Source organism: Saccostrea cucullata, unplaced genomic scaffold (genome assembly GCF_032062105.1).
Source record: "Saccostrea cucullata isolate Sc308-1 unplaced genomic scaffold, CSIRO_AGI_Scuc_v1 ctg599, whole genome shotgun sequence".
NCBI classification, from domain to species: Eukaryota; Metazoa; Mollusca; class Bivalvia; order Ostreida; family Ostreidae; genus Saccostrea; species Saccostrea cuccullata.
The window spans coordinates 454,061-470,522 of NW_026938938.1; the positions used below are offsets into that span (position 1 = coordinate 454,061).

Below are 16,462 nucleotides of genomic sequence, written 5' to 3' on the forward strand. Positions count from 1 at the left end.
CTTCACACAACCTAGGAGTGGACCTAATTTCTAAACCTACAATGTGAATGAACAGTCAGGTCTTGATTTATGCTTCAATTACTATCAATACATCTTCAAATTGGCGCTCCCTTCAAGAAAATGAAATAAAATACAGCCCTGTAATTACAAAAAATTTAGTTCAAATGATGTATACCTGCTGTAATCATAACTCAGGGTATATTAATACAACACATGGAACAACTTTTTTCTCACAAACTTTCAATGGACAATTAAGATCCAAATTGATTTTTAAAGCTTTAATAGCAAGGCTATCAGAAGAATCTACACACCGCAAAATTAGTAAATTACACCACAGTTTGTGAATATGTCTGATGGCAAGGGATTATATTGGCGACACATACTTTGAGATTTTGGCAACATTTGTCAAAAGAAGAAAGCATAAAACTAACTTAGCTTTACACATTTATTATAAAAGGCAAAAGGTTCCCTATTGAAAATCAGTGGTCCCCTTAAACTTCTGATAACATTGTCATTATCCATTAAAAATGAAATAAAAACGACACTGGTATGCTGAAACAAGAACAATGCTGGAATAAAGCCTGCCAGAATACTGGTACAGGTGCATATGTACACGGTACTTAAACGATTTCTAACATTTAACTGAGGTATAAGCCATAATGTATATATGTCTTTCTAGGGGAAAAAATCTAGAATTTTGAAATCTTGTTGTAGAAGAGACCAGATTTTTAAGTGACATATGTAATACCCCCATAATATAGGAATAATATACCTATATTCAATATAAGTAATTATTGCTTACTCAAGTAAATTTTTTGACACAGGAACACCTGCCTGTGTCATCAGATAATATCATCATCACCATATTGAGATAACATCATCATCATACCATATAATACCTGCCATACAAAAATTTCCATCAGCTGAATAGGTATCTACACACTGTCAAATCAATGACCAACATGTATGCATGAACGTAATTTTTAAAATCAAAATACCTGTAAAAATTTGATATTCATGAAAGAATTTACACCACCATGAAAATTATGGAAATGATGAGTATGTCATGAATGAAAATGTTCCATTCAATGACCACACCTAAGTTTACAGAATTTTTCTGAATTATTTGAAAACATAGATAGACACTTGGTTTAAATTTTGTTCACTCAAAAGAAAACTGGCGTGTACAGCTGTCAAATTGAAATTGATTGTACTATGTCAATGTTTCAGGGGTAAAAAAAAAGGTCTGTGGCATGTTTTATCAATGAAACACACACATACATTAATCAATTTAATCAATGAGCTACATTTCCTGCCTTTTTTTGTCGATTTGTTCATTCTCATTCAGACGTGAGTATTTCGTAAAATATCCTGGCCCTAGATTTTTAAAAGAAAGTCAATAATTTGACAGAGTTTAGAGTCACCTGCACTTTTTGGCCAAACATGACCTAGCTTAGTTCATTAAGCAGGTGCCACTGGGCATTTACTTTTTGCTTGCAGATTTAAAGGGGCATTCTCATTTTCAGTTTTTGTTTTGATAGAGTACATCAACATAAAAATGTCAATGTGAAACTGAAGTGCATCATTTTGGTTTTCAAGTACAGTTGTGTGCTGGGACCCTAAACCATCAATGTCACAACACCATCTTTAATATCTAGACCTCCATTGTATTTCCCCTCTCATTATTACAAGGCTCTTCTGGGCTGTTCCACAAAATAATCTGGATACTGGTGTGGAAGTTAATTTTGCAATGCTACAGAAAAATGCCTTGTCGTTTTTAACAATTTTTTTTTAAGTTGACTTTCTTCCCTTTAAAATTTGACTGCAATTTCACAACTTTAATTAAGAAAAGATAATTAATTTGCTGATATCACAGTGTCACAAGACCTTACATGAGGAAGTTCAGCTGCTCTTAAAATGGGAGTCTTCGGGGCAGATGATGACAAAATTAAGAAGAGTCCTTTCAAAAAAAACAAAAAAAACAAAAAAAACCCACCTAGCATGGGTTTGGAAATCATCTGTCTTCAACTGAGCCCCTGAAGGTAAAGTGTTAAAAAGATCAATGACTCTATTGTACCTAAACCCATTAACTAACTGGATAGTACTTTTAGCACAACAAATAAAGAAGAACAAAAGAAGTGCTAGACTTTATAAACAATCCTTCAGAAACTCTTATGTCACCTGACAACAGATTTTCCAAAGGCTACAATTTTTCAACTTTAGTAATGTATATTCAAAAGCCTGCTTTGCACAAGATTTTTGATGCTGCATTCAGAAGTAGTAGTTTTACCCTGTTTGTCTTAAGAAATGACCTGTGTGTTTTCATTTCTTATACGAAAATTGAAAAACTGGAAAACTGTATAAATATATACTGTGTAAAAACTTTGATCACTTATTTTGGGCAGCCTTGAGGTCGAGAATTAACTAGAATCTAAAGCATAAATCAAGAAGCTTTTCTTGACCAACAAACAGAAAGACAGACAAACTCAATAAAATGTGATCAGAAAAACTCGCTTAAACTTTCAGTTTAGTGAGCTAAACATTCTCTGTAAGAAATAGACCTGCACTTTCAGGTACTCTGCACTCTCCTCGACAGCTGCAGTTTGTATCTGATTTTGTAGCAGATCTCTGATAGGTAAAGCTATTTCTTTATAGCATTCTCTAGCATTAAGAACCAGACAAAACTAAAATGTTAGACATTCATGATGACCTATCATATCCCAATCCTATCATTATGAAATAAAATCAGGTTCTTGTCATCTTGCCTATGTTTTAATTGTTCCTTTTTATTGCATCATCATTTTATAAGGATCTATAACAATATTTTAGTGTTGTGCATGCTACACAGTACACAAGTACTTTTTTCCATAAAGTTGCATCTCATGTTGAATTTTCAGAGCATAAATTAACATAAACACTTAGCGCCAAAAAACAAGCAGTGATAAAAATGAATGATAATGAATAAAGATACAATCAAAATACAGCTATTAAATCAAGAAGGAAACCTTCCGTTTTACTGGAGAGATGACCTTGACTGACCTTGTAATACTCCACTTCATCGTCCTTCTTGGCCACGTACATGGGGAGACCCGCGAGGGACTTCTCCAGATCCTTGGCGATGATCTTGACCCCCTGAGCGGCCTTCACCTCTTTATGATGCTCCCAGTTAGACTAAAAACAACAAAGTTATCTGTCTAGTCAATATTAGTTATGTCAATATTTGGTGGTACATATTTTTTTTTTTTCAATGACTCTATAATTGAGGGAGAGTGTGGGGGGTGGGGTAATTTTACTAAATGTTCCACCCAATTGTCTTTCTGTGTGTGGTAACTTTTCACATTTTTACTCTGACTTATAAAGGTTTCACAAGAAAGATTAACTTTTGATTTCTACATGTAGCCTTAACTTTGGATTTGCTGGGCCAAAGGCCTGTATTTACCTGCAAATATTAACATTCATGATTATAAACAAAAATTAAAGGTTTCAGATCACTTTTCATTACTTTTGATCAAACTATAGCCAAGTCTTAGAGCAGCCCTTGATCTGTCTCAGTGACTATATAAATGTCACTTATGCATAGTCAAATCTTTATCCATGAAATTTATTTCTGTTTATCAAAGTTCTTTATTTTTACAACAACTTCAACTCCATCTTCACATTCAAACCTATTTTATTGTGAACCACTGCAAAAATATATGAATGATCCTATCAGAGATACATTTAAATTGAAATTTAACACATTTCAATAAACAGGATGTGTTATCAACTTCTAACTTTAAATATGCATATTTTTCAAAATTTTATATCGTTAAAAATATTAAATATCTCTTATTGCTGAAATCCTGAGTCAATAAATAAAACGTTTTTAAAACTGATTTTGCCTTTTATCAACTCTAATTAGCAGTAAAGAATCCAGAAAAAAATTTTGTGTTAATATCTAGGCTAGCATGCAATGGCAATGCCTTTTCTTAACAGCAGTTAGCAATAGTTCTGTTGACACTAAAAAAAAAATAAAACAAGGGGGAATAAAAATCACTTTGTTTTAAGCGTTAATTCGTAATAAGCCTGTCCGTTATAAGCATATTTTACTGTACCCGTTTCTAACCTATATAATATACAAGCAATCGTTACATACCTTGACCCTTAGCTCTTTCATTGGCTGGGGCATCAGTAGTCCTCTGATATGAGTGACTATGGGTCCTTCTGTCCCCGGGACGATGATCTGGTCTCCCTCCCGAATTGAACCATTCACCAGGATAATGTCTAATGTGGTACCCAAGCCAGGCAAGGCTTTCACCTGTGTCAAATACATTCAACTCTTAGAAAAAAACTGGGACTCGTATATTGGAAACTTCTGTCTTAACGTTGTAAGACTTGCATTATGACAAGGAGTAGGTCTTCATTTAATATTATACAGTAGTATTTATATTCAATTAGTATTCTTCATACTCAATTTTCATGCTTGCAAACTAATTAATTAATGAAGTGACCTTGAATTCATAGGAGTTTTATCTAGGAATCATATCCATAAATTTGGAACTATTAAATCAATATACTTTGATTTATCAATTCAATGTCTTCAAACCGAAAAGATAAGAGCAATGATTTTTCTGTGTCATAAACATGCAAGACAAGATACACTCCAAAAGGTCAACACTGTTATCAGAATATACATTCAATTCAGACAGTCTTTGTAAAAAAAAAAGCCCTTTTTTCAAGAGAGTCAACAGCTCTCTTCCTTTCTGACTCATCTGCCAAAAGTTTTCACTCTTCTCTGATAGAAACTTGCTTAAGAGGAAACTCGACAAGAGGTCAATGGAGTGGGAGTTTTAATCAACTCACCTGGAAAAGCAAACAAATTTGTTCCCTACATTGCAACAGAATGTTTGTTTTAGAAAATCTTGTTGATCATAAAAAGTGGATTGAGGAAATGGCATCAGATCTGAGGCTGGGGTCAATGTTAGCTAACTAGACAAGGCTCTACCGACTTGTTAACATGAAAATGCTCTTGCTTGGAACAATGTCTTAGAGTACACACATAATTGACAAGTAATGCCTGACAACATGGATTTCACGCATGTACTAGATACCTTCTACAGCGGACAAAAATGAGGAAATAGCTGGGGCCGGCGACCATAAAAACTACACTTTTAAGATGAAATGTGCTGATTTATTAAATGTACCTTTAAACATACCCAATTCAATTTAATCCAGCACTTTCAATCTTCATTTAATGTGTGTTCTAATATCAAAGAAGTGTGAAATTGAAAACTTTAAAAAACATAAATACATTTTATATAAAATTTCACCCAAGGTTAATGCCAATTTCATTTAATATATTTGGAAATTATTAATGTGTTTCTCTGATTTCTTGATTATATTAAGATTTTCTTGATGTAATAAACCTTCTAAGTATGAATTTATGATTTGCTATCACTAGCTGATGAAGTTTTAAAGGTGTATGCTAAATCTAACTAAATAGTGTGAAATATACACAGATTGAATGTCAGGATTCGCATTTCAAACTTTTACGAAAAACATCACTTTATTTTTAATAAAATAAACATCCATTAAACATGATTTCTCTTCAGAAATAGAAAACCATAAATCCCTATCCATCCTTGAATTAAAATTTGACGCCAAATCTTCCCTCCATTTGTCAGGTCTTTTCATCTCCCTTTCAAATTGAGATTTTGGAAAACCATAATTTTTTATTTTGCATGCCAAACAATTTTGTGTGAAGAATTTGCTTTCAGATAGAGATTATGTCACAATGGCAGATATAATTGTTATATTATAGCAGGGGCTGATGCAACCCTTTGATATGTTCATTGAGGCATCATTTCTTTTTCTTTAGCTTCATTCATAAACTTTAAGGCCCTGGCTCCAAACCCCCCTGCATTAGTGTACCATAAAATTAGTCTACAATATATCAAATTGAATGGACTTATCATTGCATGCTGATTGCATACAATTTACTCTACAGACATTTCTATTCTGTTTGTCCTTGAGTGAACTGAACACTGATGCTTGCAGATCATTGGAGAAAACAGTGGCTCCCAGATTCCTGCATTCTCATTTCTTTTCATTAACTCCTTTATTTCTTCCTACAGGTACCTTGCATCCATTAAATATTTCTTCCAAGTACTTGAGATTAAAGATTCCCTTGATTCCATATGGAGGTTTGAGCAATGGGTAGATCCACCTACAAAATCCAAGAGCCCATTCCCTGTAGCATTCCATGCACTGCACCATGCTGGATTCAAGTCATCAAAGCGTTTGATTTTTGCAGAACAGGCAACATTGAAAACAAGAGTACTAGATACTATGTGTACTCTTCTTCTGGAAACAAATGTGATAGTGAGCAATAATGGCCTGTAGTGTTTTCATTAGCTTTTGATTGTTAAAGTGCAGATTCATTCATTTCAGATCATTTATCATCCCTTTAAATAACATTTTACAAATGTATTCTGCATGGGTAACAAAATCAAATTTAGTCAATCAATTTATAAACTTTATGAAGCTTGTCAATGATTAAATTATCAATGGATATTGAGTGATTCAGCACATTGAATTCTTTGTCATTCCCTTCTCAAAATTCAGAAAGACATTAAATATGACTCTTTTGACTTTAATTATATACACCAAAGAATTGTTCTCTATGTCTAAAAAGACACGTCTTTGAAGGGTAAATTCAAAATACTGACTGAAGTGAACCCACACGATTGTCCTGTTTTTACAACACAAATTCAGATCTTTCCAAATGCTTCTATCCTCTAAGCCCTGCTTTATTTCCCTAACAAATGCAAACCCACCATGTGTGGCCACATTGGACTTCCTGCCAGAAAAACAATCTGTTTATTGATACTTGCATGATACTGCATTTTTTTCCCTTTATTGTTACGTGTTAACATTGAATTATTCTTGCATGTGTGGACACAGTATTGGTGACATTGCTTAATACTGAATCTGAATCCAAAGGCCCCAGCTTATACACAAAGCCAAATTAATTTTGTTGAAGTTGTGGGGAACTCAATCTGTCATCCAATTTCAGTAAAGTTTGGGGTTTAAAATTCTCAGAAGTCCAAACCATTTAAGGGGAAATGAAGAAAAGTTTTTCTTTTACAAGACTACTCTGCATGCACTTTTATCATCTTTTTTTTAACTGACAACTTATGTAAGAACTGTTGAATACAGGAAATGGAAATGTACGCAATTACTTGAAAGAAAGAGGGTCATGGCCGGAAATGGTCGGGTCGCCTTGTCTGCGAATTCAGGGGACTTGTAGTGAATTTGAGATGATTTTTACAAGAATGAAGTACTTAGTGTCGACAGAACCACTTAGCTTGTTTCACAAGATCAATCCAAAAGACCAGCTTTGTCATAGAAGTCTGTAGCAATGATAATAGGTTTGCAATTTTTGTCAAATATTATTTCTTCATCTAGCCAATTTCCTTCTGCAAATGCATGCATACCGGTAAGTTGGCTGGGTATGCACACAAATGTCTTCACTGAATATTTCATTTTTAATTATCTAAACACACATTCTAATTAAACTGATATACAAGTAATCTGAAAGAAAAGTGATATAAATGGAACATAATGATGAAATCTCCCTGATCTTCATACCAGAATACCTTCATCATCACTGACGGAGGAAAAGGTTTTGGCCAACAAAAAATTAATTGAATTTAAAAAAAAAAATTATTTCCAGGAAAATCCTGTTTCCTTCTCTCTTAAGCAAAACTAGAAATATGTCCATAGGACATGAATGCCCCACCGAGGGTATATTAGTAATGCAAAATGAAAATTTGTATTAGTGTAAGAAATTTGATCAGAATATCTTGAATAGAGATGCAGTTGAAATGCTTACATCAGTATGTATCAGCATATGAAGTTTCACACTAATTTCCTTAAAGTGAGGTCAAGGTCAAAGGAAATGCCAAGGTCAAAATCTGTTCATGCAGTTGAAAAGCTCTCATCAGTATGTATCAGCATATGAAGTTGAAAAAATATTATAAAAGGTTTCTTTAAAACTGACTTAAACACAAATTGATAAAAGTGAGGTCAAGGTCAAATGAAAGGTCAAGGTCAAAAATGTTAATACAATTGAATTGCTTACATCAATATGTATCAGCTTATGAAGTTTGATACTATTTGAGGAAAAGTGAGAGGTCAAGGTCAAGGTAAAAATGTTGATGCAGTTGCATATCTCTCATCAATATGTATCAACATATGAAGTTTGATAAAAATATCTAAAATTTCTTTATTTAAAACTGACTTAAACACAATTTGAAAAAAAGTGAGGTCAAGGTCAAATAAAAGGTCAAGGTCAAAAATTATAATGCAGTTGAATTGCTTACATCATCTATCAGCATATGAAGTTTGACACAGATTTAGGAAAAGTGAGGTCGTGACTTAAACACAATTTGATAAAGTGGTCAAGGTCTAATAAAAGGTCAAGGTCAAAAATGTTGATGCAGTTGAATTGCTTACATCAGTATGTATCAGCATATGAAGTTTGACATTGATTTAGGAAAAGTAAGGTCAAAAAGGTCAAAGGAAAGGTCAAAGTCAAAAATGTTGATTCAGTTGAATTGCTTACATCAGTATGTAACAGCATATGAAGTTTGATAAAAATATCTTGAATGGTATCTTTAAAACTGATCTAAACACTTATTAAAGATAAGTGAGATCAAAGGTCAAAGGAAAGGTCAAGGTCAAAAATGGTGATACAGTTGAATAGCTCTCATCAGTATGTATCAACATGTGATGTTTGATAACACCATATTGAATGGTATGTTTAAAACTGAGCTAAACACTAATTTAAGAAAAGTGAGGTCAATGTCAAAGGAAAGGTCAACGTCAAAAAATGTTGATGCAGTTGCATAGCTCTCATCAATATCTATCAGCTTATGAAGTTTGATGAAAATATCTTGGATAGTTTCTTTGAAACTGAGCTTTGAACAGAGCTACACGCAGAGTGTGACGGAAGGACAGACAGAAGGACAGCTGGACGGAAAGACGGACATGACAAACACTATATGCCCGGCCATATTCATGCCGGGGCATAAAAATTATTCATACAAGCATGTTTTTTTAAAGAATTTTACAACAAAAATAATCAAACTTGCAACCCTTTTGAAATAATTTCATTGCTAATTTACAACAAAATAATCCATATTTATAAAATGTAAACTTGAAGCATCAAATTAATAAATTTGAATTTTATTAAGAAAGTTATTAAAATTTTAATAAATTTAGGAAAAAAAGTTACAGCTAATTGGTGAGTTAATTCCATTTCTATAAAAAAAAAACAGTGGGAGATAATGTTGCAGAGCTGTGTGTGTTGTGAATGGAAAATGAGGAGCGTGCAGCGATAGGATCTGGGCAACACCTCTCTTTTTTGGGGGTCATCAGATAACACACATCCTCTCAACAACAGACATCTTGTAACATGCCTGCCCAGGTACACTATCTTGTCTTTATCTGGCGCATGCATCTTGTACTTAGACATAAAAAGAGGACACAGAGAGAGAACAGTTCATTTAAAAAAAACAGTCTTTTGTGGCAAAAAAATGTCTATTTTCACAAAATGAGAGTTTTACATAATGCTGTGAATACTGTTTTCCTCTAAACAAAAAAATCCACACAAGTCACTCAGAAAATTGTTATGAGGTGGATACTAGATCTATTTTTTTTTTAATTAGTAAAGGTTGTAAAAGAGGCCAAAAAAGGAGAGGTGGTGGATGGGTGTGTGTGTAAATCCTTATAGTGAAAAATTATGCAGGTGACCTTATAGGGTGTGGACACTTAGGTGAATATGATATCTTACAATGTATTTTATTCCCATTCATTGTTTTCACCTTTCAAAAACTGACTTTTCTAAGGTTAAAGCATTTTTTTCATATTAAAGTGATCCCAGTTTTAAACTTGCTTGCAAACACTATCAGCACATAAGGATTTTGTAAATATCCTTTGAAGTTTTTCTCTCTGAATACAAGCAATGTTCCTGGGACTTGAAAAGTTACACAATCTTATATCAAAGGTTCTCAAATGTTTAATCCAAAAGTCCAATGTGGGCAATTCAGGTTACGCAATGAATAAAGGATAATAAGAATTCACAAATGGACAAAAATGGGAGGAAAGACTTCATTTAGCAAGGACCCAGGCTTTGCACAACTAGAAAACTGATAATGAGATTTATGAATGAAATGCTAACACCTGAGAGTAGGGGCTTGCGTAACATTTTATCAATTCATTTCCTGTTTCGTGGCTCATCAAAGTTAAAGAGGAAGAGGCTTATTACTGTGGAGGGAGATATTAAAGCCTTCTAAGCCTACCTATCTTGTTGTAGAGTGATTTGATAAGGGACTTTGGAGCAATTAAAATACAGAACAGGTCAGGGACCTCTATATGGGCCCTCCTGTACAGAGAAGATAATCCCCACCCCCACCCATCACACCATTATCTACGTAACATCTGGAAAACTCCAATTGGCCATCTCATATAAACATTCCCAGCATCTCCCCGTGCCTTACAATTATATTACTGTAGTACGATTACTGGTTATTTTTATTTCAATCTTGCATCACCCATCCCAGTGTCCCATCCTTTTCAATAAGACAAGTAATATTGTGGGAAAGTCTACAATTATCAGATATACAAGGTCTCTCTCAATGCATTAGATTATTGATTATACCAAGAAGGACAACTCTAAGTAACTATTTACCTCCATGACTGTGGCTTGGAGTTCCTCACTATAGGCCAGTCTCTTGGCCATCATGGTTTGGGCCAGCTCACAAAGTAAGGCAATCAAATTGCCCATGCCATCTCCTGAGTGGGCAGAAGTGGGCACCAAGGAGACATATTCCCTCACATTTTTGTTTTCATAAAATAGTGCAGCATTAATGCTCTGAAAGAAAAAGAAAATTCAAAAATTCAAATCTTGTATGCTTCAAAGAACATTACTTTTTTCCATACACATAATTTTGGTTTCAGAATGATAAACCTGAAATATTGGTGAAGGTAAAACATGACCCTGATAATACAAGGGCTGTTTGGAAGTAATTGAGACTTTGTGTTAATTCTTCTTTCTAATGATTGTCGCCCACATGGCGCAGTGGTTAGAGTGTCTGCTCTAGAGTCGCAAAGTGAGGAGTTGATCCTTACGTCGAGGGTTCCAATCCCACTGTGAGACGTGGAGACCGGTCCTTCAGATGAGACTGAATAAACCAAGGTCCAGTGTCACAGTAGGTGCTGGCACGAAAAAGATTCCTCCCTGCTCAATGGCACTAAGTGCCAAGTAATCAAGACGAAATTTGAAGCTCTCCACCAGCAAGTGGTGGCGTATCCATATGAGTGAAAAATTCTCAAGAGGGACGTTAAACAATATTCAATCAATCAATCTTTCTAATGATTGAATGCCTTCTGGTGAAAACTGGCATATACATTTGACAAACACTAAAAATTAACTAGAACTGTCCAAACGGGACAAAATACCCCCCGCTGGGTTTTTTCAGAAGCAAGTTTTTCCATAATAAAGCTATGTATCACACATGAATTATGAAATTTTTCTACCAGTGACCTTGAAATTCCCCAAATGACCTTGGGTCAAGGTCATGACATACCTTTGGATCATGGGCAATCTTTGTGTGAAATGAGAACCTACCAAGTTTATCCATAAAAAAGATATGGACCGGAAAGAATTGAACTTTTTCTTCCAGTGACCTTGAACTTCCCCAAATGACCTTGGGTCAAGGTCATGACAAACCCTTTGGTCAAAGGCAATCTTTGCATGAAATGAGAACCTACCAAGATTATCCATAAGAAAGATGTGGACCGGACACAAATTATGAACTTTTTCTTCCAGTGACCTTGAACTTCCCCGAATGACCTTGGGTCAAGGTCATGACACACCCTTGTGTCATGGGCAATCTTTGTGTGAAATGAGAACCTACCAAGTTTATCCATAAGAAAGATATGGACCGGACACGAATTATGACTTTTTTCTTCCAGTGACCTTGAACTTCCCCAAATGACCTTGGGTCAAGGTCATGACACACCCTTAGGTCATGGGCAATCTTTGTGTGGAGTAGTAGATTCTAATGTCCCTCCATAAGAAAGATATGGACCGGACACGTTTGCACAGACAGACGGACAAGGTGATTCCTATATACCCCCCAAACTTCGTTTGAGGGGGGTATAATAAAAGCAATAAATACATTTTACAAATATTCCATTTCATTTCTTCAATGGTACATTCAGTGGTAGGGGTACCTTGTGCAGTCATGAAATCAGATATTGAAATATGCTATCACTCATGACAATATGAAATAACTTGAATTACTTTTCTTTTAAAACATATACATGTATAGATTTCTTTGGATACAGCACTAAATTTGCATCTAGCTAAAATAACAACTTTTACAGTGTGTTATATACAATATTTTCATACCAGCATGATTCATTATCATAATTATTTATGTACATATATTGCTGTTTTTAAAATTATGATTTTTTTATTGAAATTTCTTCATTTTTATCTATTTAAGAAATGTGTATTTCTAATGATGTAATTTAATTTTTTGAAAACACTTAAAAAGGAGGCGAAGGAAAAAAGAAGAGATTCTTAAAATAAAACAATTATTAATGATGCAATAATGCAAACTTTTGCCATTGAAATGAAACAGCCTGCACATAAATGTTTCAGATCTGAAGACCAGATGTAAAACTTTGAAATATATGACATTATAGAAATGTCTGGTTATTAACTTTAATACTTAATTAACATAATAAATAACAATGCAAAGACAGTAAAAAAGAACATATGGTGGCATATTAAATCTAAAAAAGTGTGAAATCCATTACATAACACATCATTTAAAGATATGAAAAAAATTAATTCCTTTAGTGTTAAAATATTCATCCTTAAACAAATAGAACAAACCTTTGAAAAAACCTTTAAAGTCAAAAATAGTTAAATTCATATGCTTAATCAAATAATTTAATGCCCAAATTCATTTTTATTGCATCCAAATTGCTTTAATTCACAAGAAACTACTTTATTAAAATTTTTATTGGGCTTCTATAGATAAGTTGGATTGTGACATTTTTTATTGCTTTACACTTGAAAAATTAAGTCTCTAAGCAAGAAAATGTGTATATGATTCCTCAAACTCTGAGTGGGTGCTAATCCATTGGATGTATCAACATAATATCTAGTTTTTCATCTGATCAAATTTAAGGAAATCAGTCATATGTACTTTTAAGTTAATAAATGAAATTTTTTCATGTAACAATTTTCATTTTATTCATCTTTATATGATTCAAGGTTTTTGGAAGTCTTAGAAAAGGTCTTATAAAAAGTTGCCATTTTTAAACTATAAAACTATAAAAGGAAAAAATAAATACACCTGGTTTAAAGAATTGAGATTTTCTTGAATTAAGCCTTAGATACCAATGCTAATTAGCATGATATGAAATTAGGAGTGATTTGTGATGTCTTGCAATGATAGCAAAAGCATTTTATACTGTGTATTATATAATACACGAAGGAAATAGGAGACATAGAATATCAAATAAGTTTAACATAGGTAATCAGAGATTACAGAGCTCACCTCAACGAATGTTGTCTTTAAGTAAGGCAAAGTCACACAATTAACCAAAAAAAGTGTACATCCCAAAATGAAAATATTTATACAATTTTGATCTGATACTTTGGAATAGAGCTATAAAAAAACTTCAAACTAGTTCTTTTTCATGAAAATGTAATTAAAATCCAGCATCTGAAGCAAATTTGAGTTTTCATCCCTTGATGCATCATTTGTGCAAGTTTGGTTTATACAATGTTATATAAGCCTTATAGTTCTTTGGTAATAGACCTGCACTAATAACTTTTACCTGGTCCATTATCTGAAAAATGTATGTCTAATTCAGCATCCGAAGCAAGTCCATTAGTGTGCATCCTAAGATGTATCGTCCATGCAAGTTTCTCATTATAGGGCTCATAGTTACTTGGAAATGATACCTGCACCAAAAACTTTAACCTGTTCACTCAACCGGAAAATGTAGGTCAGATTCAGCATCCGAAGTAAGTCTGGTAGTGTGCATCCTTAGATGTACCATCCATGCAAGTTTGGTCATAATAGGGCTCAAAGTATCTTGGAAATGAAAACTGCACCTAAAACTTTAACCTGTTCACTCAACCGGAAAATAAAGGTCAGCATTCGAAGCAAGCCTGGTAGTATGTATCCTAAGATGTATCTAACCTGCAAGTTTGGTCATTATAGTGCTCATAGTATCTTGGAAATCAGACCTGCACCAACAACTTTAACCTGTTCACTCAACTGGAAAATGTAGGTCAGATTCAGCATCTGAAGCAAGCCTGGTAGTATGCATCCTTAGATGTATCATCCATGCAAGTTTGGTCATTATAGTGCTCATAGTATCTTGGAAATGAGACCTGCACCAAAAACTTTAACCTGTTCACTCAACTGGAAAATGTAGGTCAGATTCAGCATCCGAAGCATACGTCCTTAGATGTATCATCCATGCAAGTTTGATCATTACAGTGCTCATAGTTACTTGGAAATGAGACCTGCACCAAAAACATTAACCTGTTCACTCAACCAGAAAATGTAGGTCAGATTCAGCATCTGAAGCAAGCCTGGTAGTGTGCATCCTTAGATGTATCACCCATGCAAGTTTGGTCAACATAGGACTTATTGTTACTTGTAAATGAGACCTGCAACAAAAACATTCACCTGTTCACTCAACCGGAAAATGTAGGTCAGATTCAGCATCCGAATCAAACCCGGTAGTGTACATCTTTAGATGTATCATCCATGCAAGTTTGGTCAACATAGGGCTTATAGTTCCTTGGAAATGACACCTACACCAAAAATGTTAACCTGCTCCAAAAACCTTAACCTGGTCATTCCTTTGCTGAAATTGCAGCATCTGAAACTTTGACTGGTACAATGAAACACACTAGAAGCATCTTCCATGCATGCCTAATCAATATAGGACATAGCAGTACTTTAAAAGAAAACTGCTCCAAAAAACTTAACCTGGGACGCCGACACCTACGCCGACGCCGAGGGTATTACATAAGCTCCCCCAACTTCGTTGAGGTGAGCTAAAAATCACGGCAATGTCTCTGAATGCCTAGATACCTATTGTTCTTTAACCTAAAACATATTTGTTGATCAATTTGCAAATAGAAAATGCATAACTGATATTCCTATTTGCTTCTTCTGCATAAATATTGGAGATTTGACAATTTTCCCTATATAACATGATAAACTTTAATGTGTAACTTTAAAGAAAAACTGTGGGTAAATTTACATTACATTGTGGTTTCAGGGATATATTTTTCTGAGTTTCTTCAATTACATAACTGTTAATTTTATGAACCTGAGAATCGGACTACCTTAAGTCATGATCCGAAGAAACTTGAATCTAAACAATGTAACAAAACGTTCTTTTATGGTTAAATTTTTCTTGCCCAGTAGTACTTTGAAGACTTTTAAAAGATGCCATCAATTTTTTACTTATTCTTGAATATTTCTCCTTGAAAAATCTTGAATCCCATTCAATCAGGGATATTTTGTGCTATGTTTAATTGATATTGACCCAGTGGCTTTGAACAAGATAAAACTATAAAAATTCTACAACAACATCAGCAAACATTTCAGTCAGAATAGCTCACTTGAGCCTTTGGTTCATGTTTAGCTAAAAATTAAAAGCTAGCTAAATCATGTATCTACTTCAATTTCTTCCATCTGATGTAATCCGTAAATGTTTAAATTTTTCATGCATAAATAGCTTATCTTGACATTTCATAACACAATTACACAGCTGATAAGACACCGGAAATATTGTAATTGTCAAATATTTCATCAATCAATAAGGCTGAAACGATTCGCCGCAATATCAATTTAAATGATTCACTGCAATATGTTCAATATAACTGATTGATCTAATATTTGATTCACCATCTCGATTTTGGGTTCAATATTTTTTTTATAATTGGGTTTGTTTACTCCTTGAAATAGATCGGGTTCGACCTCATTTTAATGGTTTGATACACATGAGGGAAAAAATGGCAATGGAAAATGTTTCAGGGCAGGCTGTCTCTTCTAGTATTGACAAAAAGTGCTTTTTTAATCTACATAAGCAAAGAACTCTTCATTGTTTCACCACCTTTCACTTGCCTTTTGAAATCTGAATACATATTTTTTTTTAAACCTTATCATTTGTTTCTTCTTCAAGATGTATCACATCGAAAAAATTGAATTAAGACACAAGTACTGCAATATGTATCGTATTGTGGAGGGGCATATTGTTTCAGCCCTATCAATCAATACTATGAACTCTAACAGAACTTTTATGTATCAGACTTCCTATTCTTGAAGCCCTGAAATACCTCTATGTCATCTCATCATTTTCCTTACAAGAA

At 33.9% G+C, this 16,462-nt stretch overlaps 1 protein-coding gene across 1 annotated transcript in view; it reads right to left on the reverse strand.

The window, feature by feature from the left end:
- LOC134251890 (eukaryotic translation initiation factor 5B-like) overlaps positions 1-16,462 on the reverse strand; it is a 66,656-nt gene that overhangs the window by 22,278 nt on the left and 27,916 nt on the right. Inside the window, exons 18-20 of the mRNA XM_062734312.1 lie at positions 10,733-10,915; positions 4,136-4,297; positions 3,040-3,171 (exon numbers count right to left, since the gene is read on the reverse strand). Coding sequence (XP_062590296.1) covers positions 3,040-3,171; positions 4,136-4,297; positions 10,733-10,915 — 477 coding nt within the window. The remainder of the gene's footprint in view (positions 1-3,039; positions 3,172-4,135; positions 4,298-10,732; positions 10,916-16,462) is intronic.